Source organism: Callospermophilus lateralis, chromosome 6 (genome assembly GCF_048772815.1).
Source record: "Callospermophilus lateralis isolate mCalLat2 chromosome 6, mCalLat2.hap1, whole genome shotgun sequence".
NCBI classification, from domain to species: Eukaryota; Metazoa; Chordata; class Mammalia; order Rodentia; family Sciuridae; genus Callospermophilus; species Callospermophilus lateralis.
Window position 1 is genome coordinate 84,538,836 of NC_135310.1, and position 25,056 is coordinate 84,563,891.

At 33.6% G+C, this 25,056-nt stretch overlaps 1 protein-coding gene across 1 annotated transcript in view; it reads right to left on the bottom strand.

Annotated features, from left to right (window-relative positions):
• Positions 1-25,056, bottom strand: part of LOC143401914 (unconventional myosin-VI-like) — an 80,014-nt gene that overhangs the window by 34,758 nt on the left and 20,200 nt on the right. The window contains 8 exon segments of the mRNA XM_077109729.1: positions 1,087-1,125; positions 4,882-5,055; positions 5,308-5,403; positions 6,755-6,882; positions 15,309-15,381; positions 17,328-17,419; positions 18,906-19,063; positions 21,282-21,426. Coding sequence (XP_076965844.1) covers positions 1,087-1,125; positions 4,882-5,055; positions 5,308-5,403; positions 6,755-6,882; positions 15,309-15,381; positions 17,328-17,419; positions 18,906-19,063; positions 21,282-21,426 — 905 coding nt within the window.

A 25,056-nucleotide genomic window follows, 5' to 3' on the forward strand; every position in this document is an offset into this window, starting at 1 on the left:
AAAAGATTTTCTGAATGGTTCCAAAAGCAAGTCTAACAGTAAGCTAAGCAACAGCAGCGCTGACAAAATAAATTCCTGGCTTTTCAAAATCATTAGTATTTGAAAAGGAAGAATAGTCAGTTATGTAGATTTGTTTGGAATTTGTTTGCTTAATTTATATAATCCATATACTAAATATCTTTCTATGTCAAGTTTTTATTTTTCATTTAAAAAATCAGGGTAAATCCCTAAAATGTATAGTTAAAAAACAGCCTTCTGCCAGGCATGTTGGTGCACATATGTAATTGCAGCTACTTGGAGGCTAAAGCAGGAGGACTGCAAGCTAGAGGCCAGCCTAGGCAAATTAGTGAGACCCTGCATCAAAATAAAAAATAAAAAGGGCTGGGGATGTACCTCAGTGGTACAGCACTTGCCTACCATGCAAAAAAACCTGTGTTCAATCTTCAGCAAAAAAAAAAAAAAGACTCCTCGTAGATTTGCCTTTATAAAAGGACATAAAAATATCATGTACGTATTTTTCCACATCACATTGCCATGTCTGTAGGATGTTACTATAAGAGTAACAAAATAAGGGTAAATTATAATGCCTTATCTGCAGTCCTAAAAATAAAAACATCATTTCATCATTCTACTCCATAATTACAAAATATTTTTCACCTTCTTGAAACTACAGGCTAATCTTAATTTAATAAAACTCAAAGAGTTCTACATATTTACAAAATAATTCATCTTCACATACATATTTAACTTCTCTTCAGGAAAAAAACCTAACCAGAATAATCATCATCTTAAAAACTGATTTTTTTTTTAACAAAGGAAATTTAGTGTAAAATATATTTTTAAAATAAAATATTTTTTTAGTTGTAGGTGGACCCAATACCTTTATTTTATTTATTTGTGTGCTGCTGAGGATCAAACCCAGTGTCCCACATATTTGAGAGAAGCACTCTACCCTAAAGCCACAACCCCAGCCCTAAAATATATTTTTAATTATTCCAGGGTTACTATTCTTTACTTAGATAATTACTATATAATAGTTTTAGAGGACCATTCAAAGAAACCTGCTTTCTTTTTAAATGTACTCACAGTACTTCAAAGTTTATCCAGAAGCAAATTTAACTGTGTCTGTAAAAGAAAGGAAATCAGTTTATTTCAAAAACCAAAGAACACAGTGACATAAGTTAATATTAATTTTCCCATATTAGAATAAAATAACATGCAATAACATCCACATATAACACATTACAATTTAACAATATGCTGGCACATAAACTCTTTAACAGCATCATGCAAAATGGATAATGAAATGTCAAGGTCAATAACTTTACTTACTTACACAGGACTCGTATAATTAAAAGACTGAAAATTAGTAACATTTTTTAAAAATACACAAATTTGCATGTAGGATGAAATGAGGAAAAATTATATAGGCAATGAAGGAAGTTAATGAAAATATGGGGATGCGTTCAACGTGAGATCAATAATTCAGAGTTTTAACATGTGGCAAACTAGGTGTAGTTTGTGTCACAGGCTCTTAAGAATGAAGACGTTTAAAATATTCATTATTGGGGCTGGTGTTGTGGCTCAGCGGTGGAGGGCTTGCCTAGCATGTGCAATGCCCTGGGTTCAATCCTCAGCACCACATATAAATAAACAAATAGATACATAAATAAATAAAGCTATATTGTCAACTATAACTAAAAAAATATTTAAAAAAAATATATTCATTTTTGGTATGTATTAGAAATATTTCATGAAATACTTGGCATAAACAAAATTGTCTTATCTAGCTATAGAAATTCTCCTTACTGTTTTAAAACAGTTCACATTTCAAATATTTTTTAAAACTTGGACAACTTTCTCAAAAAAATTGATAATGAATACAAATTACTATGCTTTCCTGTTTTATAATATTAATTTTATTTTACTCTGGCTCAGTACCTTAAAATCATTTATTTGCTTCACTACTCTGCAAAGTAAATTAATTTCATAAAATTCTTTATCTGGATTTTTATACTGAGATGCTTATTATACTACTTAGAAAAGTTAAATTATAATGTTAATTCTTAATATACTATATTGATCATAGCTATAATTAAAATTAACAGGTACACTTTACTGAATACTTCCTATGAGTAAGGAACTGTTCAACTGCTCAAAGCTTTTCATGAGCATTGCTATATTTAAGTCAATTAAGAATAAAACACAACAATCCTAATTGAGGATGTATTATTAGCCTCAATTTCCAGGTATAGCATTGAGGTTAGGAAGACAAATAACTTGCCCAAGATCATGGAACTAGTAATGACAAAGGCATGACACCAAACCTCATTCTCCTGCCTGTGATGCTATAGTATACCACACATACCATAGGCTTATGTTATTAAAATGAAATAAATTTGTCGTTAGATTAAAGATATACACCACTTATCTGGTTGACAGAGTTGTGACAACCTTAATCAATCAGGACCCTCACATTACTGAAAACCAAGTATGAGAGCCACTATGCTGGAAAGAAAACAACTCTCACAAAGGCCACGCTCCTTCATCCATAAACTAAGCATGGTGTTCTCCCCCATAAAGGAGGCAGTTAGAAGAGTATAAATAAGAAAAATAAACTAACAGCAGCTGAAAAAAGAGAAAATAAAGTCAATTATGAAAGAACAATAGTCAAGGACCATAATGCATATGGGTAAATAGCCTTAGGCAATTCGTAGTTCATTTTTATTTTATTTAGAACATATTTTATTTTACTTAGGACATATTTTATTTAGAACAAATAATTCATATTTATAATAGAAGAATGCGTCCATCAAAAAGAAATGATTTTTTGTAAAATACAGTAAAAGGGTTATGTTTCAATCATTTGAAAATATCATGAAAAACTTTTGTTTCCTATAATGTTGGATAACTGAAATACTACATTAAATGTAGTAGCCTATTTTGTATTATTGCCTTACATGCCTCAAATTTAATGAGCTATCTAACTATATTCAAAATTAAGAAACATTATTAAAATTTCAAGTCAAGGTATCTCAGAAAAATGTGAAATCTTTTGTTATAGTTATCACTTAGTTATAGCTTTCAGCAGTGAACATAAAAATACAAATTATTATATATATACTTTTTGGGGGTACCAGAGATTGATCCTAGGGGTACTTAACAACTGAGCCACATCCCCACCCCCTTTTTATTTTATTTTGAGACAGGGTCTCACTAAGTTGCTGAGGTTGGCTTTGAACTTGCTCCTCGTGCCTCAGCCTCCCTAGTCACTGGGATTACAGGCATGCATCATCATACCTGGCTTATATAAACAATTTTAAGTCACTTCAAAGGCTCAACATGAAAGATTATTTAAAGCAAAGAAGAATTTTAAGAATGTTTTTGGTTATAATTATGTTATCTAAAATTTCAAGTATGTTCTTATCAGCAAAACTACTACAGTACCACAGCAGGAAGAAACTTAATGAATGTTATCCACTTTATAGCAGCAAATATCCTCTTTTTTAAAAATTTTTTTGAGATGGGGGTTGCTATGTTGTCCAGTCTGACCCTTGAACTTCTGGGCTCACGCAATACTCTGGCCTTATCCATCTGACTAGCTACAACTATGGGTACATTCCAGTAACAAACTATTTTAAAACCAATCTGTTGTCAAATGTCCAATCAGGAATAAAAGAATATTCAAATAAGAGAAAACATATTGCCTACTGAGTAAAACATAAACTTATAATTAATGAATATAACATAACAAAATTCAAATATTTTTATTTGGCTATCTAAAAACATATTATTAATTTTTCCTATATTTATGTGTAAGCTATTTTTTTAAAACCTAGGTTTTACACATATGATTTTCTCAAATCATTATTTAGAGCCCATCTCAATCCAAAAAGGATTCGAGGTTTATACTAAAGTTAGTACCATGATACTAATTACATCATATTAGTATTTAAAGTACATATTTCAAAAGGCAAATACATAATTTATTTCAAATATAATAACTTTACTGTGTGGAGATGTGTAAAACAGAAATTAATTCTATTTCTTTGTTCTACACATGATAGTTTCTTGATCTTTAAACTTATACTATAAACATTTTAAAATTATTTTTATACTACTACTTTTATAACTAATTAGTAGTATTCCATTTCTAAGACAAATCTTGTGACAATTCCTTGTCAGATTTCAAAGAATAAATGTGACTCAAAATTAATAAATGAAATATTCTTTAATGTTAAATAAGCAACTTAAAGAGTTTGCCACACCTGAGCAATTATCTTTTGCAGAAGTTATCAAAAGCTTTAATTAAATTTTAGTACAAGATGCATGCCCACAATGCCACTGTAAGAGAAAACATGTTGAAATGAATTATAAACTGCATCATTAACTTGAGACTGGCTCTTTTTAACATGGCAGCCACTCTATAAATAGGAGTCCATGAAGGCTATCATTTACCTGAAGCCCCTGGCTGTGCCTGCTTTTCCTCTCTCAACTCAACTAGTCCTCTCTAGCCATCCCGAGCTGAACTACTCCAGCTAAACAAAACTGCTGAATGAGGAAGGAAACAGAAAACACATGGGAAAGAGAAGGATTGAAGGTCAACTAGACAGTATGCAGAAGCAAGAACATTAGGAGCAGCAATCAGATATGTTATGCACCAAGAAAGAACACATTTAGAAAATCTTAAGCATTTCTGAATATTTAATGACTAGGGGCTATGTTTTGATATTTTGCATAAAAATAAGTATCAACAAAGCAGGGTGTTCTCTTAAAACTCACTTGTGGGATTTATAACAGTGATCTAAATTATCCACTTTAGAATATAAAATAATATATTTTAAATACAGCAAAAACTTTCAAGTTATTTAACACAAATACCTTAAATTTGTTTCCCACACTGATGAAGCTAAGTTTTCCTGCTTTTTGTTTTGTATCTTTGTTGTTATTTGTGGATGATTCAAATAATTCCCGTATAAACTTATCCCTGGATTCACATATTAAAGATTCAAGAGACATATGCAAAGCATCATTATTTTTCTCCACAAACTGGGTCTGAAAAAAAAATCAAATAGAATGTTTTAGTTCATCTTATGATAAATGTCCCTTAACTCATCACTGTTAATAGAACCCTCTTTAATAAAAGAAATGTTCTATATCAGTACTGTCCAAAATAGTCACTAGTCAATATGGATATTTAGCACCTGAATTGTGACTAATGTACTAAGGAACTGAATTTTTAATTTAATTTAAACTTAAATAGCCAACTAGAAGCTATCATACTGTACACTATAGTGTTATACTCACTGTCTCATAGCACACTGCCCCTGCAAAGTGCCTGATAATGAAGCCTTCCTCATCTCTCAGATTCCTATGTACTGCCAGCTTAGACTTCCTAGGGATCTGAAAAACATATATAAGTTATTAAATTATGAAAAATACATTACTTAGGTGTCCTTTACGCAAAGTTTGAGGTATAAAATACTTAAAATTATAAAGGGAATTTTCACAATTATAGTGCTTTGTAAGCATCTGGATATACCTTAGAGTATTAGTGAATTCTAGCAAATTTTTGGTGATAATCTCTAGGGGAAAAAAACAGGTGTAAGACAAAACTACAAACAAATGAAAAACAAAAAAACACAGACAAAACAAAATCCCATCATTAGAAGTACACCAAGACATAGTTTGCATTTTATAAAGTTAACTGCCTATTTATATATTTCAAAAGCAGCGGTTTTTGACTTTGGTACTTGTTAGAATCACCCAGAGAACTTTTAAAATCCACCAAAGCCCATAGCATTTAATCAGATGATTTCCAGATACAGCCAGGTAATAAATACCTGAGATCAGTTCAGGGACTCTCCCACCGTACATCCTAACATGTTTACATAAAAAGCACAAACATTTCCAAAAAATTAAATCATTTTAAGATTGTACCATCTGAATATGGTATCTCATATTTGAATCATTTCAAGTTTCCAAATCATATCTGACTCATAAAATAACCTAAAGTAAAGGGAAAAATCTCATTTAAAAATAAAAATAAGGGCTGGGGTTGTGGCTCAACAGTAGAGCGCTCACCTAGCATGTGCGGGGCCATGGGTTCAATCCTCAGCACCACATTAAAAAATAAAAAAAGGTATTGTGTCCAACTATAACAAAAAAAATAAGTATTAAATAAATAAATAAAATAAGAATAAGAGTGGGAACTTTATAGGCTTAATCAAAGTCTGAGAGCTCACAGAACACAGGCTTTTCTCCATACAAAGCAACAGACCAGAACAAATAAGGGAGAAGGCTCTGTAGCCAACTGCCTCATCTGCTTCTCAAACTTACCACTTCCTCATATGTATGCGAGAGTATTACTTAACTTTTTCCTGTTTGTCTGCTTGTCTGTAGCACAAATAGACTAATAGGACAAAGTGAGATAATTCAAGCAAAAACACTCAAAGAGGGCACAGTGATGCCACTCTTGTAATCCCAGCAACTCAGGAGGCTGAGGCAGGAGGATCACAAGTTCGAGGTATATACTTTCTAGCCAGAAGAGATTCTTGATCCATATAAAGCAATATCATCAAGAAATATATATATAAATTAAATGTCCATCTATAAAACATGGTATATATGAGAGAGTTACTTCAAACCTTACATAATTTATGATTCTAATGATCTATTAATATCTGCTATCTGGTGCACCTTTTCAAAGATTTCTTTTCCCACCAGTGTCTCAACTTAAGAATGGCAAACTCACAGTGAGTCGGAAATGGTCCTTGTGCTTCTGGTGAACTGCAGATGTAAAGTGCCGGTCACTTGGCTGGGGAAGGCGGTTCTCTTCATCTAAAATATCCAGTATTCCAACTGATTTTGCTTCAATTAAATCTATTTCAAAAAATGAAAACACTCAGGGTAAAAACAACAACACTTTAAAGATAACATGAAAAATTTCAAATTTCAAGAACTGGTTGGAAACAATGAAACAGATGATTCTGAAAATATTCTATCAAAGACTATTGAGAGCAGATGCATTTTTATTTCAACCTGGCCATTTGTTATAAGGTCACATCATACTTTTATTATAGATTTTAGAAAATAACTCAATAAAGAAAATGAAAAAAATGTAATAACCATTCCACTGTAAATAAGGATAAGAGGGAAAGAAACCAGAAATTCTCCCTTTTCCAGATGACATCTACATTCAAAATTAAGTAAAACTACAGAAGCTTTTGCATGCAGAGCTTTCAATACTAGTTTTAGAAACTGATTTTAATGCTTTCAAGCAAAACTTTTCAGGAACAGCACATTTTTATGCTCCTTTCCTTCATTCTGTTTGAATTTTCTGTCTGTCCAAAACAACTATAAAATGTAATCTGCTTGAGTAGAGTATATAAAAACTGTTGAATGGGACAGAGCTCCAAGACACAGGAAGAGAAATTAACATTCTAACTGCCGAAGCCGCCGCCTGCGCCTGCAAGGTAGACAGACCTGTGACCAACCGGCAGAAGAGGCCCAGCGGCCTGCCGGTGTGGTAGACACATCACCCCAATTGGAGGAGGGGCAGAGCAGAGCTACTGCCTGCACCTGCAAGGTAGGCAGACCTGCGACCAACCAGCAGAAGAGGCCAACGGACGGCCGGCGTGGTAGATACATCATCCCAATTGAAAGAGGGGCAGAGCAGAGCCACCGCCCGCACCTGCAAGGTAGGCAGAATTGCGACCGACCGGCAGAAGAGGCCCAGCGGCCCGCTGGCATGGTAGACACATCACCCCAATTGGAGGAGGGGCCCAGCTGCCACCCGCAAGGTAGGCAGACCGCGCGTCCCGGAGAAGAAGCCCAGCGGCCCGCCGGCCTAGTTGAAAGATCACCCCAATTGGAGGAGGGGCACAGCAGCCACCTGTGCCTGCAAGGTAGGCAGACCTGCAACCTGGAGAACAGGCCCAGTGGCCCGCCAGCGTGGTAGACAGATCACCCCTATTGGAGGAGGGGCCAAGCCGTTGCCCGCAATGTACGCAGACCACGCGACCCAGAGAAGGGGCCCAGCGGCCCGCAGGCGTGATAGACAGATCACCCCAATTGGAGAAGGAGCACAGCCGCCGCCTGCCCCTGCAAGGGAGACATTGCAACTAACTATTAAAGAGCAATATAAATAAATAGGGGGAAAATTCAATAACACAACAGTTTCACCAAGCAGAAAGAAACGCAAGCAGTATGAAAAGACAAGGAAAGAAAGAACCACAAGCAATGCAGGTCAACTCAACTTTAGAAGAGGTAATATCTGCAGCAGATAAAATGTCAGATAAAGAATTCAGGATTTACATGCTTCAGATGATCTGGAGTCTCAAGGAAGACATTAGACAGCAAAATCAGACAATGAAAGATCACTTCGACAATGAATTACATAAACAAATCCAAGGAGCAAAAGATCAACTATACAGGGAGATAGAGGTTATAAAAAACAAACAGAAATCCTAGAAATGCAGGAAGAAAAAAACCAAATTAAAAACTCAAACGAGAATACTACCAGCAGAGTAGAACACTTAGAAGATAGAACATCAGAAAATGAAGAAAAAGTATTTCAACTCAAAAAGAACATAGACAGCTCAGCGAGACTGTTAAGAAACCATGAGCAGAACATCCAAGAAATATGGGAAAACATAAAGAGACCAAACTTGAGTCACTGGGATACAGGAAGGTATAGAGGTCCAAACCAAAGGAATGAGCAATCTGTACAACGAAATAATACGAGAAAACTTCCCAGACTTGAAGAATGAGACAGAATCCCAAATCCTAGAAGCCTACAGGATGCCGAATGTGCAAAATCATAAGAGATCCACACCTAGACACATTATAATGAAGATGCCCAACATACAGAATAGGGATAGAATTTTAAAAGCTACAAGAGAAAGGAAGCAGATTACATTTAGGGGTAAACCAATCAGGATAACAGCTGATCTTTTAACACAGACTCTGAAAGCTAGAAGATCCTGGAACAATATATTTCAAACGCTGAAAGAAAATGGGTTCCAACCAAGAATTGTGGATCCAGCAAAATTAAGCTTCAGAATAGAAGATGAAATTAAAACCATCCAAGATAAACAAAAGAATTTGCAGCTAGAAAACCATCTCTTCAAAACATCCTCAGCAAAACATTACAGGAAAAGGAAATGGAAAATAACAATGAAAACCAACAGTGGGAGGTAGTACAGTAAAGGGAAAAAATAATCAAAGAGGAAAAACAAACCATGTTAGGTAGCATAAATAAACAAATATGGCTGGAAGAACAATCCATATCTCAATAATAACCCTAAATGTTAATGGCTTAAACTCACCAATTAAGAGACACAGGCTAGTAGAATGGATCAAAAAAAAAAAAAAAAGATCCAACAATATGCTGCCTACAGGAGACGCATTTGATAGGAAAAGACATACATAGACTGAAGGTGAAAGGTTGGGAAAAATCATATCACTCATATGGACTTCGGAAACAAGCAGGAGTGACCATACTCATATCAAATAAAATAGATTTCAAGCCAAAGTTAATCAAAAGGGATAAAGAGGGACACTACTTACTGCTCAAGGGAACCATACACCAACAAGACATAACAAACATAAATATATATGCCCCAAACAATGGTGCAGCTATGTTCATCAAACAAACTCTTCTCAAGTTCAAGAGTCTAATAGACCACCATACAATAATTATGGGAGACTTCAACACACCTCTCTCACCACTGGACAGATCTTCCAAACAAAAGTTGAATAAAGAAAATATAAAACTCAATAATACAATTAATAACCTAGACTTAATTGACATATATAGAATATACCACCCAACATCAAGCAGTTACACTTTTTTCTCAGCAGCACATGGATCCTTCTCAAAAATAGATCATATATTATGTCACAGGGCAACTCTTAGACAGTATAAAGGAGTATAGATAATATCATGCATCTTATCTGATCATAATGGAATGAAACTGGAAATCAACGATAAAAGAAGGAAGGAAAAATCATGCATCACTTAGAGAATGAACAATAGGTTACTGAATGATCAATGGGTTATAGAAGATATCAGGAGGAAATTTAAAAATTCTTAAAGATAAATGAAAACACAGATACAACATATCGGAATCTATGGGACACAATGAAAGCAGTTCTAAGAGGAAAATTCATTGCTTGGAGTTCATTTCTTAAAAAAAGAAAAAAACCAACAAATAAATGATCTCACACTTCATCTCAAAATCCTAAAAAAAGAAGAGCAAAACAACAGCAAAAGAAGTAGAAGGCAAGAAATAATTAAAATCAGAGCTGAAATTAATGAAATCGAAACAAAACAATTGAAAAAATTGACAAAACTAAAAGTTGGTTCTTTGAAAAAATAAGTAAGATTGACAGAGCCTTAGCCATGCTAATGAAGAGAAGAAGAGAGAGAACTAAAATTACTAGCATACGGGATGAAAAAGGCAATATCACAACAGACACTTCAGAAATACAGAAGATAATTAGAAATTATTTTGAATAATTTATACTCCAATAAAATAGAAAATAGTGAAGGCATTGATAAATTTCTTAAGTCATATGATCTGCCCAGATTGAGTCAGGAGGATATTGACAACCTAAACAGACCAATATCAATTGAGGAAATAGAAGAAGCCATCAAAAGACTACCAACTAAGAAAAGCCCAGGACCGGATGGGTATACAGCAGAGTTTTACAAAACCTTTAAAGAGAAACTAATACCAATATTTTTCAAGCTATTTCAGGAAATAGAAAAAGAGGGAGAACTTCCAAATTCATTCTACGAGGCCAACATCACCCTGATTCCTAAACCAGACAAAGACACTTCAAAGAAAGAAAACTACAGACCAATATCTCTAATGAACCTAGATGCAAAAATCCTCAATAAAATTCTGGCAAATCGGATACAAAAATATATCAAAAAAATTGTGCACCATGATCAAGTAGGATTCATCCCTGGGATGCAAGGCTGGTTCAATATATGGAAATCAATAAATCTTATTCACCACATCAACAGACTTAAAGATAAGAACCATATGATCGTCTCGATAGATGCAGAAAAAGCATTCGACAAAGTACAGCATCCCTTTATGTTCAAAACTCTAGAAAAACTAGGGATAACAGGAACATACCTCAATATTGTAAAACCTATCTATGCTAAGCCTCAGGCTAGCATCATTCTGAACAGAGAAAAATTGAAGGCATTATCTCTAAAATCTGGAACAAGACAGGGATGCCCTCTCTCACCACTTCTGTTCAACATAGTTCTTGAAACACTGGCCAGAGCAATTAGACAGACGAAAGAAATTATAGGCATAAAAATAGGAAAAGAAGAACTTAAATTATCACTATTTGCAGATGACATGATTCTATACCTAGCAGACCCAAAAGGGTCTACAAAGAAACTATTAGAGCTAATAAATGAATTCAGCAAAGTAGCAGGATATAAAACCAACACACATAAATCAAAGGCATTCCTGTATATCAGTGACAAATCTTCTGAAATGGAAATGAGGACAACCACTCCATTCAAAATATCCTCAAAAAAAAATAAAATAAAATACTTGGGAATCAACCTAACAAAAGAGGTGAAAGCCTTATACAATGAAAACTACAGAACCCTAAAGAGAGAAATAGAAGAAGATCTTAAAAGATGGAAAAATATACCCTGTTCATGGATAGGCAGAACTAACATCATCAAAATGGCGATATTACCATAAGTTCTCTATAGGTTTAATGCAATGCCAATCAAAATCCCAATGGCAGTTCTTGTAGAAATAGATAAAGCAATCAAGAAATTCATATGGAAAAATAAAAGACCCAGAATAGCAAAAACAACTCTAAGCAGGAAGTGTGAATCAGGCGGTATAGCGATACCAGATTTCAAACTATACTACAGAGCAATAGTAACAAAAACAGCATGGTACTGGTACCAAAACAGGCGGGTGGACCAATGGTACAGAATAGAGGACACAGAAACCAATCCACAAAATTACAACTATCTTATATTTGATAAAGGGGCTAAAAGCATGCAATGGAGGAAGGATTGCATCTGCAACAAATGGTGCTGGGAAAACTGGAAATCCATATGCAACAAAATGAAACTGAATTCCCTCCTCTTGACATGCACAAAAGTTAACTCAAAATGGATCAAGGACCTTGATATCAAATCAGAGACTATGCGTCTAATAGAAGAAAAGGTTGGCTCCGATCTACATATTGTGGGGTCGGGCTCCAAATTCCTTAACAGGACACCCACAGCACAAGAGTTAATAACTAGAATCAACAAATGGGACTTACTCAAACTAAAAGTTTTTTCTCAGCAAAAGAAACAATAAGAGAGGTAAATAGGGAGCCTACATTCTGGGAACAAATCTTTACTCCTCACACTTCAGACAGAGCCCTAATATCCAGAATATACAAAGAACTCAAAAAATTAAACAACAAGAAAACAAATAACCCAATCAACAAATGGGCCAAGGACCTGAACAGACACTTCTCAGAGGAGGACATACAATCAACAAGTACATGAAAAAATGCTCACCATCTCTAGCAGTCAGAGAAATGCAAATCAAAACCACCCTAAGATACCATCTCACTCCAGTAAGATTGATAGCCATTATGATGTCAAACAATAAGTGCTGGCGAGGATCTGGGGAAAAGGGTACACTTGTACATTGCTGGTGGGACTGCAAATTGGTGCGGCCAATCTGGAAAGCAGTATGCAGATTTCTTGGAAAGCTGGGAATGGAACCACCATTTGATCCAGCTATTCCCCTTCTCGGTCTATTCCCTAAAGACCTAAAAAGAGCATACTACAGGGACACTGCTACATCGATGTTCATAGCAGCACAATTCACAATAGCTAGACTGTGGAACCAACCTAGATGCCCTTCAATAGACGAATGGATAAAAAAAAAAATGTGGCATTTATACCCAATGGAGTATTACTCTGCATTAAAAAATGACAAAATCATGGAATTTGCAGGGAAATGGATGGCATTAGAGCAGATTCTGCTAAGTGAAGCTAGCCAATCCCTAAAAAAACAAATGCCAAATGTCTTCTTTGAAATAAGGAGAGTAACTAAGAACAGAGTAGGGAGGAAGAGCATGAGAAGAAGATTAACATTAAACAGGGATGAGAGGTGGGAGGGAAAGGGAGAGAGAAGGGAAATTGCATGAAAATGGAAGGAGACCCTCATGGTTATACAAAATTACATACAAGAGGAAGTGAGGGGAAAGGGGAAAAAAAAACAAGGGGGATAAATTGGGTAGATGGGGTAGAGAGAGAAGATGGGAGGGGAGGGGAGGGGAGAGGGGATAGTAGAGGATAGGAAAGGCAACAGAATACAACAGACACTAGTATGGCAATATGTAAATCAGTGGATGTGTAACCTATGTGATTCTGCAATCTGTATACAGGGTAAAAATGGGAGTTCATAACCCACTTGAATCAAAGTGTGAAATATGATATGTCAAGAACTATGTAATGTTTTGCACAACCAACAATAAAAATTAAAAAAAAAAAACATGAAGTAAAAGTGACTGATTAGGTCTAGCCAACAACTTCAATTATTTTAATTATTGTAACCCATGGAATCTGGAGTCTTAGACCAGGGATGTGGCTCAAGTGGTAGCATGCTCGCCTGGCATGCGTGCAGCCCGGGTTCGATTCTCAGCACCACATACAAACAAAGATGTTGTGTCCACCGAAAACTAAAAAATAAATATTAAAAAAATTCTCTCTCTCTCTCTCTCTCTCTCTCTCTCTCTCTCTCTCTCTCTCCCCATCTCTCACTCTCTCTTTAAAAAAAATTATTTGAGATAAAATATGTATATTTTTATGCAAATTTCACATTAAAATGTTATTAGGAACCACAAAAAAAAAAAGATTCTAACTGCCTTGATCAGAACATAATGCTTCTTGGGTAATTAACAGTTGTAAAGGAGGGACATGTTATAATGAGAGTATTCTGATAGATGTAGAAGGAGGCAGAGGTAGGCTGAAAGATTCAGAAGGGGATGAATTCCAGGAAGATAACAAACCACCCAGTCAAAGGCACAGAGATGAGAAAAGAGAGGGGTACTCTGAGTAGACAAGGGAGCATGTGCAACTTCTTAATATATATGACTATTTAATATAATTTAATATAAACATAAAAAGTATCATCATCATTATAATTCTATGTTGTCCAAGCCTAGACATGAGTTATTGACCAGATTGTCAAAAGACCCCTTGCAAACAGCTGATTTTAGAGATGGGGTAGAAAAAAAGGAGAACTGAAAGCTAGCTGGGGGATTAGAGGGGAAGGTTTCTTTATTGCTAAAAAAGAAAAAAAGCAAGGAAAACAGAGACCCTTCTGCTACACAGTATTCTGTGGATGTGACACATGGAATTTCTAAAGCCAACTTGCAACCTCTGAGAGGGTGCACAGAGGAGAACAGAACTAAGGGAATCTCTGACAATCTTTACCTGGAGCCTAGCCTAATTATAGAGTTTGTCATGAGAGACAATAAATCCCTTTGCTGCCTGAGCCACTGAGTCTCCTCCAAACTGGTTCACACTTTTAGGATTTTTAAGTAAAAACACAATAAATAGAAGAGTTTTAGAAAAAGTTTCAACTAAGCTGAATCTGATGTCTTGATAGGAAAAATAAATTGCAAGCAGTATTAAGAAAGTAAACTTCCAGGATAGGGTTCTAATTCAGTGGTAGATCACTTTCCTAGCATGTGTGAGTCACTAGGTCCGATTCTCAGCACCTCAAATAAATAAATAAAATAAAGGTCCATCAAGAGGCTGGGGCTATAGTTCAGTGGTAGAGCACTTGCCTAGTATATATGATGGGCTAGATTTGATCCTTAATACCACATAAAAATAAAGAAATAAAATAAAGGCATGCTATTCATCTACATTTACAAAAAAATAAATAAAATTTTAAAAAGGTCCACTGACAAGTAAATATATACATATATATATATATATATTTTTTTTTTTTTTTTTAAGTAAACACGCCTGGGACTGGGGTTTGTGGCTCAGTGGTAGAGTGCTTGCCTCGCACATGTGAGACCCTGGGTTCGATCCTTAGCACCACATAAAAATAAATAAACAAAATAAAGATATCGTGCCCATGTATAACTAAAAAAATTTTTTAAAAAAGATAAACATCCCTCAGATACTAGTTTCAAGTCCCATGGCTACTAATATAAGTCACAGAACACAGAAAAGTGACTAGCAAATGCACTTGCTATACTGTCATACATTTCCCCAAAATAGAATAAAAAATACATACCTATACAGTCCTGATTATCCACATAATGTACTTCATTAACACCTAAACCTTCTTTTTGATAGAATTCTTGCTCCTAGAAATGAAATAATCATAAATACATAAACAAAGTGCAATATGAAATGTAGTTAATTTCTGTGTCATTTCGAATCATAACATTTACTAATTAAAATGCTAAAGTTTAAACCAACTATTATAACCTTAAATGGTTTTCCAAAGATAGAAAATTTTCTGGCAGGGAGGGATGTACTCTACTACTGAGCTATATTCCAAACCCTTTTAATTTATTTTGAGACAGGGTCTCACTAAGCTGGAGAGGTTGGCTTTGAACTTGTGATTCTCCTGCCCCAGTTTCCTGAGTAACTGTGATCATAGGCATGCACCATAACACCCAGCTAAGACAAAAATAAATTTTAAATATTTGCAGACAGACATTAAAGGTAATAATAATTAACTGGAAATGAATTATAAGTACCTATACAGGAATATTATACAAGGTAGAAAAGAAACAAAGTTTGGAAGAATAATGTACAAATAAAAATTGAATTCCTAGATATAAATTTAGTAACTTTTTGAAAAGAAAATTTAAAGGATTTTATTAGATGGGTATGCTAACTCAATAAGCTTAAGTTTGTATGTTCTAACATTTTCTCATCAATTTAAATATTTCCATTCATGAGTTATACTAGAAATACTTTCTGACATTCTGGAGGGCACTCTTCACTTGAACCCAATCTGAATTTGAAATTCACATTTATATTTAGAGGATTATTATAAAAGTAAATATAAATCAAGACAGTGTCTCCTCTTTATAGAGTTCCTGTTTCTAGATAAAGATTCTTGCTGGGTGGTGTGGAAAGAAGGATTAGTGTATATTAAATGAGAGTCATGCACATAAAATTTCACATGGTATTGGAAAAACTAATTTAGTTGGGTAAAATGTTTTCAGAACTATCTTACCTGTTTATGGTTAAAATTGGTTTAACTACAACATATAAGTAACCCATACAAAAGCTGGAATGTGTGGAATGAAATCCCACAGAAACAAAAACACAATAAAATTGTGGGAAAAGACAGATGGGATAGGAATAGGAAATAAATAGTTAGGAAATAAAATTCTGCACACTTCAGCCCAAATACAGTAGAGGACGGAACTCAGAAAATATAAGTGTTAATATAAAGAAATTAAAGGTTTGTGGGCCAGCAGCCAGGAAAGGAGGCAGAAGTTACAAACATGCTCTGGGAATTGGTTTCTTCATCTGTAAAATAAAGAACTGGACTAGATGACCTATCAGTCCCTTTATCTTTTTTCAGAAAAACATATCTCTAATAGTACAAAGGAAGGAATGTCAAGGGTTTTGGTAAAAAATATTATAGAATTCAGATTTAAAAGAAAAAATAATGAACCTAATCACAACTCAACTATTCCAAAGCTACTTTTATTTTTACTGCACACTAAAGAATTATAAAGAAACTCCCTAGTATGTGTGGTATGCCCACAGTTATTTACTATAAGCAATGGCAAGAAGTTCCTTACTGGACCAGAGATTGTGGCCAACCAAAGGCAGGCTATTCACAGGCAACTGGCAGTCCACAAATTAACATGGCAAGAAAAGTATTGTCCAGAGGCAAATAGACATATGGTATCTACTGACCGGGTACCTTTGCCACTCCCTACAGAGTGGGCAATAGAGTAACTCAAAGCTTGGGGAAAAGAGCAAGAAAGGCCATGTTCAGAGATGAGAGAAGAAAGTTGTACAGCAGTGAAAGAATTAAAGACAATCATAATCAGAAAAGAGAAGGAAAAAAAAAAGGAAAATAAAACAAGCAGAACTTCTGAGGAAGTACCAATTCATTTTTTACCAGTCCCTAAACTTTGGCTGAACCATAACATCTGCTAGGCTTCCCTGATGCCTGGACCACCCTTTCATTATACTCCAGCAATTGGGGAACTATAGCATGTCTCTCTTCCTTGAAATTTAAAATAGCTTAATTTGGATTTTAAATTGTAAAAATGATTACCTCCTTCAGAATCCTTTCATTAAAAAATTGTTGAAGTTTTTCATTACAATAGTTGATGCAAAATTGTTCAAAACTGTTATGTTCAAAGTACTCTGAAAATTAAGAGCCATCACAAAGAATCATCATCAATTCTACTTCATATAAATTTATCCCATAAAATAAAACATTATTGTATCAGATCAATTTAAAATTGGGCTTTAAAAATATATTCAATTGTTTTATACTCCCCAAGTCTTCTTATTTTAAGACAAATTGTATTAGACACTATAATTGAGAAATAAAAATACCTTTCTCTAATTGGACAAAAAACTGGCAGGTGAAATAAATTATATAGTATAATAACAAAATGTAAGCCATTTGTAACATAATTTTTAAAGCATGAGTATTTAAGCAATTCAAAGCCCAAAATGACATAAAAAAATTTATGTATAAAATTACAGTTATCAAAAATACCATAAATACTGATTCACTTCTGAAATTATATTACATAATATCTAAGATCTACAGGGTTCTAAAATTTTATGAATCTCTGTATGTGTGTATTATGCTAAAACTGATATAGACTAGTATATAAACAAATGTATAAAGATTGTGAAATCTTAAGAAGTCAGTGATGGAGGGTTATCTATCTTTGAACAAAAGGTAGTATTTCATTATAAATTTTAAAATACCTATTACATCACATAAAAACAAAAGCAAAACTCTGAGCCTCTCAAATTGTAAATACTTATCTTCTGTTGGCAAAGACAAACAAATCACAAAGAGAAACATACCAATCCCGCAAGCCAGAAGAAACACCTGATATCAATAAAGCCCAGTACAAAACCCATCAGATTTACTTCAAGATTTTAATAACATAGTCATTCAGAACACAGCAGTGTTCAGATTGTATTCAGTAAACCATTTAATTTCTGGTTGAACCATTCCACAGTGATTCACAATAATTTGTTATCTTATTCATTTGATGGAAAATGAAATAGAAATAGTTATTTGTTGACAATTAACACTAGCAATGAATTCTTACAATTATGAGGTTAACCTATATATCTTAGGTAAACGTTTACCCAGCTCTACATGTTCAACCATGATTTTAGTGATTTTATTATCTACATTAGTCACATTATCTGAATTTGTAGCACAGATTTTCACCTTTATTTCAGATGTCTTCATTTAAGCAGAGACATTTAAACTATATATATTTTGTTTTCAGTTGTAGTTGAATACAATACCTTTATTTTATTTATTTATTTTTATGTGGTGCTGAAGATTGAACCCAGCACCTCACATATGCTAGGCGAGCGCTCTACTGCTGAGCCACAACCCCAGCCCCTAAACTATGGTGGTTTTAATCAACATGTTTTAATTTTGTCCTTAAGACTTAAAGAATCTTTCCCTTTTTAAAAAAAACTATCAACTTACTATACAAATCATATTATAAATTGGCAAGTTTGAACATACAATTGAAAATATATCAAATAAAAGGTATTACAGGAGATAAAGGCTTTTTAAAATATATATATTCTTATATGTGCAAAGAAATATGAAACAAAAATAAACTCACAAAAGAATTGTACTTACCAAAACCAGCAATATCTAGAACTCCAATAAAATAGGATGAAGTTTCAAAAGGAAAACACTGATTAACTCTGTTTACCACATGATCAAAAAGATGGCTATAGACAGTCTTTGCCAGGGCATCACGAGCATTGTTTGCTTGCTCCACTTTCAAGGGGACCCTGCAAAAAAAGACTATATCAATGAAAATTCTGTATGGGAACATAGTGTGAAAAAACACCAAATACCCAAAGTTAAATGTACCTGAACACATTCACTGTGAAGAACAAACAGTTACCAAGGATCATATATGAATAGGCACAGATAAACAGGGCTATAGAGAGAGCTGTGAAAAAAGAACTAAAGGAACCATCTAAAATTAGATTTAAAAATCTCCTACTGATTAAAAAAAACTTCAGGCTTGAAAAATCATTTTAACTTTAATTTACATTTCACTTTACATGATGAGTAGGTAAAAATTACTCAGAGGAATAATCTTCCTTTTGACTTTCTTACATGTGAAAGAAACTCTTTAATTCAGAATAACTTTGAAGTCTGGTAATTTATTTACCTTGTTCAAGAAAAATATTTAGTTACTCCTTAAAATTTGAACTGTCCAACTCTACCATATTAGTAACTACATATGATACAACGGTATTAGATGTTGCACATACAGATACACGACCTATGTTCTTAAGAAATTAGGTTTTGATGAAGAGAGACTGGCATAAAGGAGAATTTCCTAACACCACACTAAATGCTATCATAATGATAAGCATGTGTCACTATGAGAGTACAAAAAAGAAAAAAAAAAGATAAAATTTCGAAGTTACTTTAAAAATCATTTGAATAAACCTGATATTTGAATTCCCTCTAAATAGTGTTTTTTTATACTTAACATTCCTGCAAGAGTCCCATTCTCCCCACCCCAACATGCATGCACACCCGCACACAGTGATAGTGCTAGGTACTAAAACTAGGGTCTCACACATGTTAGGCAAGTAGGCAAGTACTCTACCACTGAACTACATCCCCATCCTATTTAATTTTGAGACTATGTCAGGCAAAACTGACAAGTCTGCCCTCAAACTTGAAATCCTCCTACCTCAGCTTCCTGAATAGCTAGGATTACAGGTACATGTCAACAAGCCCAACTTTTTCTGAAATAAGCCACTTGAGTTTACTGTCTGCCATGGGACATTTCTTGAACTGATGTTTATGTGAATACCCTATAGAGAAAACATGTAAAAGAACTGCTTTGGAACAAAGTGGAAATGGGGAAACAAAGGGAGCAGTACCTTAAAACCACTCAATCCATGACCTTTATGTGTTTTCCCTTGGAATTTGGTTTCTTCTCTAAAGAAGCAAGAAATTTGGGCTGGGGTTGTAGCTCAGTGGTACAGCACTTGCCTAGCATGTGTGAGGCAATGGGTTCAATCCTCAGTACCACATAAAAAAATAAATTAAAAAAATTAAGGTATTATGTCCATCTACAACTAAAATAAATTTTAAAAAAACAAGAAATTAAGGAACTTTAGGACAATGCTGTAAAAATTTCTTACAGAGCTTTTCTTTATAGTACAAATAATTTAGAATTAGTTTAGCACACACACACACAAAAAAAGATCAGGCTAAGCATATCTTGCTTCTATTTCCAAACATGTAAGAGGTAGTAAATTTTTAAGCAGATAAAATACCTTTTTGTATGTTCTTTTAGTCAGGTAGAGTACACATGCCTGTAGTCCCTACTACTTAGGAGTTCGTATAGTAACACACAATGCTAAGTCCAAATATAAATATTATTGTATAGATTAAAATCAAAATGCATAAAGTATAGGCTATTGAGCCAAACTATACACATATCTAGGCACAATCTACAAGTTCTTGATTACTGATTTGAAAAATCTTGGCTAGGCCCTTGTTGTAATTTCCTCTAAATGAAGACTCCTCAGTAAGGAGAGGTTGCACTTGCTGCATATTTTGCTAAAGTTCAACTTAGTGGAAGTTTTAGTATACAATATTTGCACGGGCAATGACTTGTTAAGTAAAATGATCTGTTACCCCAAACAGTCAGATATTGATTTAAATAATCAATTCACATTTTTGTAGTTGTTCGCAAGTAAATCCCTCTCTTACCTTATGAATTTCAAATATGTGCCATGCAGAATATCTAAAAGGAACAATTTTTAAGAGTTATGCAAATCCCCATTTATTTATATGATGGATTACTGCAGGAAGATGCACAGATTTTTGATCTATCAAGTATATCTTTGAGAACATTAAAATGAAAAGAATTAATGATACATAAAGATCAATCTTAAATCTTTGTTTTCAAAACGTATATACATCTCTTTGAGAAAATGCAAAACAGGAATTTTGCAGCGCAATTAAGGGACTTACTTTATAACTGTTCCTTTGGTGCCCCCTGCTGTTGTTAACATAACTCTTGTGGTTAAACTTACACGAAGATCATCTTGGTCCAAACCCAGTAGTTCAGCACAATATTCCAATGACTGAGTAGATTTATTCTTCAGATTACAACCACCTAATGAAATTTAAAATTAATAAACATTATCTAATCCAAATTTTCAAAACCCATTTCTCAGAATTACACTTTACTATGTTCTCTCTCATATGAGGATGCTAACACAATGGAGGGTGAGATAGAAGTTCACTGGATTAGACAAAGTGGAATGAAGGGAAAGAAGGGGCAATTGGAATAGGAAAGACAGTAGAATGAATTCTTTCCTTTGGTCATATATGAATACACCACAATGAAACTCCACATCATGTTCAACCATAAAAATGGGATCCTTGAGCTCCATGCTTGGAAATTGTGTAAAATAACTAAAAAGTTCCTTATTTATGTTTATTTTGGTTGCGTTTTAAAAATGCAATTTGCCCTGAAATTATGATGTTGCATAAGTCTGTGTTTTTACCTTCATGATAACACAGTGGTTCTATGAAGATAAATAATTGTATTTATACCTATGAAGTATTATGATAGTTGAATAAAAAAATAAAAATTGTCTTTTCTTGAAAAAAAATGGGATCCTAATTAGAATGTTATACTCCATGTATGTATGTCAAAATATACTCTGTTGTCATATATATCTAAAAATAATAAAAAACAAAACAAAAAAAGTCAAAATACAAAAAAAGAATTACACTTCACTAATAAAAACTATAGAATACACAAGGCTTATTTGTAACTCTTTTTCACGTCTTTGTTAGATATTCCAAGACGAACAAGAGATCCTAAGTCAGGAAAAGCCTATTGTGTAACAGATCCCCTTATCTGTAGTTTTGCTTTCCATAATTTGTTACCTACCATAAACCACAATCCAAACATATTAGATGGAAAATTTCAGAAGTAAATAATTCATAAGTTTTAAATTGTGCACCATTTGGAACAGCATGATAGAACTGTGTGTCATCTTGCCAAGGATGTGAATTACCCCTTCCTCCAGTACATCTACACTAAAATGACATAATTCTCAAAAAAGTAACCAATAATTCATTTAAATATTTCTTTTATTATATTGATAAATTTTTATATATAGTCCTATATGAATTATGTAAGGTTAAGAAAACAACTTTTTAAAAAAATCTTAAAAATGCAAAAGACTTTTTAAAAAAGGAAAAGACTATAAAATAAAGTAAGGTTTTCATGTCACTCCCTTTCCAAAATAGTTCTTCAAACATTTTTAAGTTTATTATTATAATAAAATACTTTTCTGTTATATGGAATCTAAAAAACATAGGCAGTCCCAGAAGGCATTTTAAGTATTTCCATCATGGAAAAACCATATTTATGACAGTTAAGAGTCCTACAAGTACTGGGAAATCATATTAGCCAAATTTTATTCCTATATCACTTGCATGTATAAATATGTAACAATGAATCTCACCATTATGTGTAATTATAATGCACCAACAAAAATATAGAAAAAAATTCCTTACATGTTTACTGGAAAATAAATTTTCCAATAAAATAATTTCAAAATATTTTTTTCACCAAGTTTCTAGGCCATGCCAAAAATGAACTATCAAGGGGGGAAAACCCCATATCTACTTAGAAATCATTTGGATTATAGATTTAATGGAGAGTCATAGGAAAGATGAAGATAATTGTAATAAAATCTTAGCTATTAATATTATATTAGTCTAGTTTTTTCTCTTGAGCCTTTGCCTTATTACCATATGTACTATATCCTGCTTATTTCTGCTGCAATGGAAGGAACTTTAAGAAAAAAAATAAAGTGACAATGCAAAATGTACTTAATCCCTTCTGACTAATTAGTGCTCTTCAACTAACTGGATCATGCAACATCCATGATACTCCATATACATCTACAAGTTCTACCACAGGACAATAATTAGAGGTATGAAAATACAACCTATTACTTATAATAACATTTCCAAAGTGTATGCTAATTATCCTAACACTTAAAATCTTTCTTTGTTACTTAGAATCTCCCATATGTTCCTTTAACATTGCTAAAAAGCAAATGAAACATGACAACATTCATTATATTTTCACAATAAATTTTCTAATTCCTCTAAAAAACTAATAAGAAATTAAATGTACCCTAAAAATATCTATATTGCTACAATTTCATTTTAAGTAGGCAGCAATCTGTATTTTTATTTTACATATTCACTAACAGTGATTACTATGTACCAACCACAAATACTCAAATCATTTTATAAATATTTAACTTATTTATTCCTCTTCACAACATGAAGACCATTATTACCCTCTAACAGTGAAGAAACTGAGATATGGAAAGGTTAAGTTCCTCTCCCAAGGTCATGCACAGCAGATAGTACAAGGTAAAGTTGTCTGATTCAAGAGTATGTGAGCTTATCTATGCTATGTTGAATCTCACATTATTGATTTCACAGCATCACAGGACATTAAATCTGAAAGTCATTGTCTATTTTAGTATACTCATTCACAGATCATACGGTTTAGTAGCCTGGAGTCAATGAAGGACAATTATTACAGGCTTCTGAGCTAGTCAGACATGGATAGAAAAGGTTCTCCAAGCTAAAACTTATTAATAACCATGTGTATTATTTCACTTTTGCACAGGCTCCTCATTTATAAAATGGAGATAATATCTCTCACCTCATTATTTTTTATGTTTTAACTATGATTATGATGAAATATAAGATGTGAAAGAAAGTATCTTGCATAGGGTACTTTTTTTTTTTTTTTTTTTTTTTTTGTGGTACTGGAGGCCGAACCTAGGACCTTGAAAACGCTAGACAAGCACCCTACCACTGAGGTACACCCCAGCTCTGATACTTTTTATTTTTTCCTTCCTCTTGTGCCCCCTTTCCTTGTTGCATACAGATACTGTACTTTAAAAGAACTTCTTATAGATTATTTCATTTTGTAAATGAAGAAACCAAGGTTCACAGAACCCCAGGGATCTGACACAAAAGCCCATGTTATTGACTGCTATTAATAGCGCTTTCAGTTCTTCTTAACTAATTTCTGTATAAGATTCTAAAACAATGTATTAATGCAAAGGTCAACAATCTTTTTCTCTAATATTTTTTCCTAAGCCAGATAGTAAATATTTTAGGTTTTCCACGACATCAGTCTGAACTATTCAGCTCTGCTACTGCAAATGAAAACTGGCATAGACAATACACAGATGCATGGGTGTGATTATGTTCCAATAATGTTTTATTTATAAAAATAGGTGGCAAGCCAGATTTGGCCCATAGGTAACAGTCTGCCAATCCTATATTCAGGGATCACATTTAGAACTAAGTAAAGTTTCACTATTTATGCTATATACAGACTGCAACACTAGAGTTAAATGTTACTTTTTTTTTTTTTTTTTCCTAAACTGGGATCCCCAACCCTTTTTTTGTATTTTCTTTAGAGACAGGGTCTCGATGACTTGCTTAGGGCCTTGCTACATTGCTGATTCTGGCTTTGAACTTGTAGTCCTCCTTCATCAGCTTCCAAAAGCTCTGGGATTACAGCTGTGCACCACTAAGCCCAGCTGAATGTTAACTATTTAGATATATTTCAATTTTCATAAGAATGAAAATTTTAGTTTATTTTTGTTTCTCATAAATAAGGTATATAGTGTTAAACTGCCCTGATTAACTGATCCAAGTTTAGATCAATGAACCAGAAAAATTTCAAAAA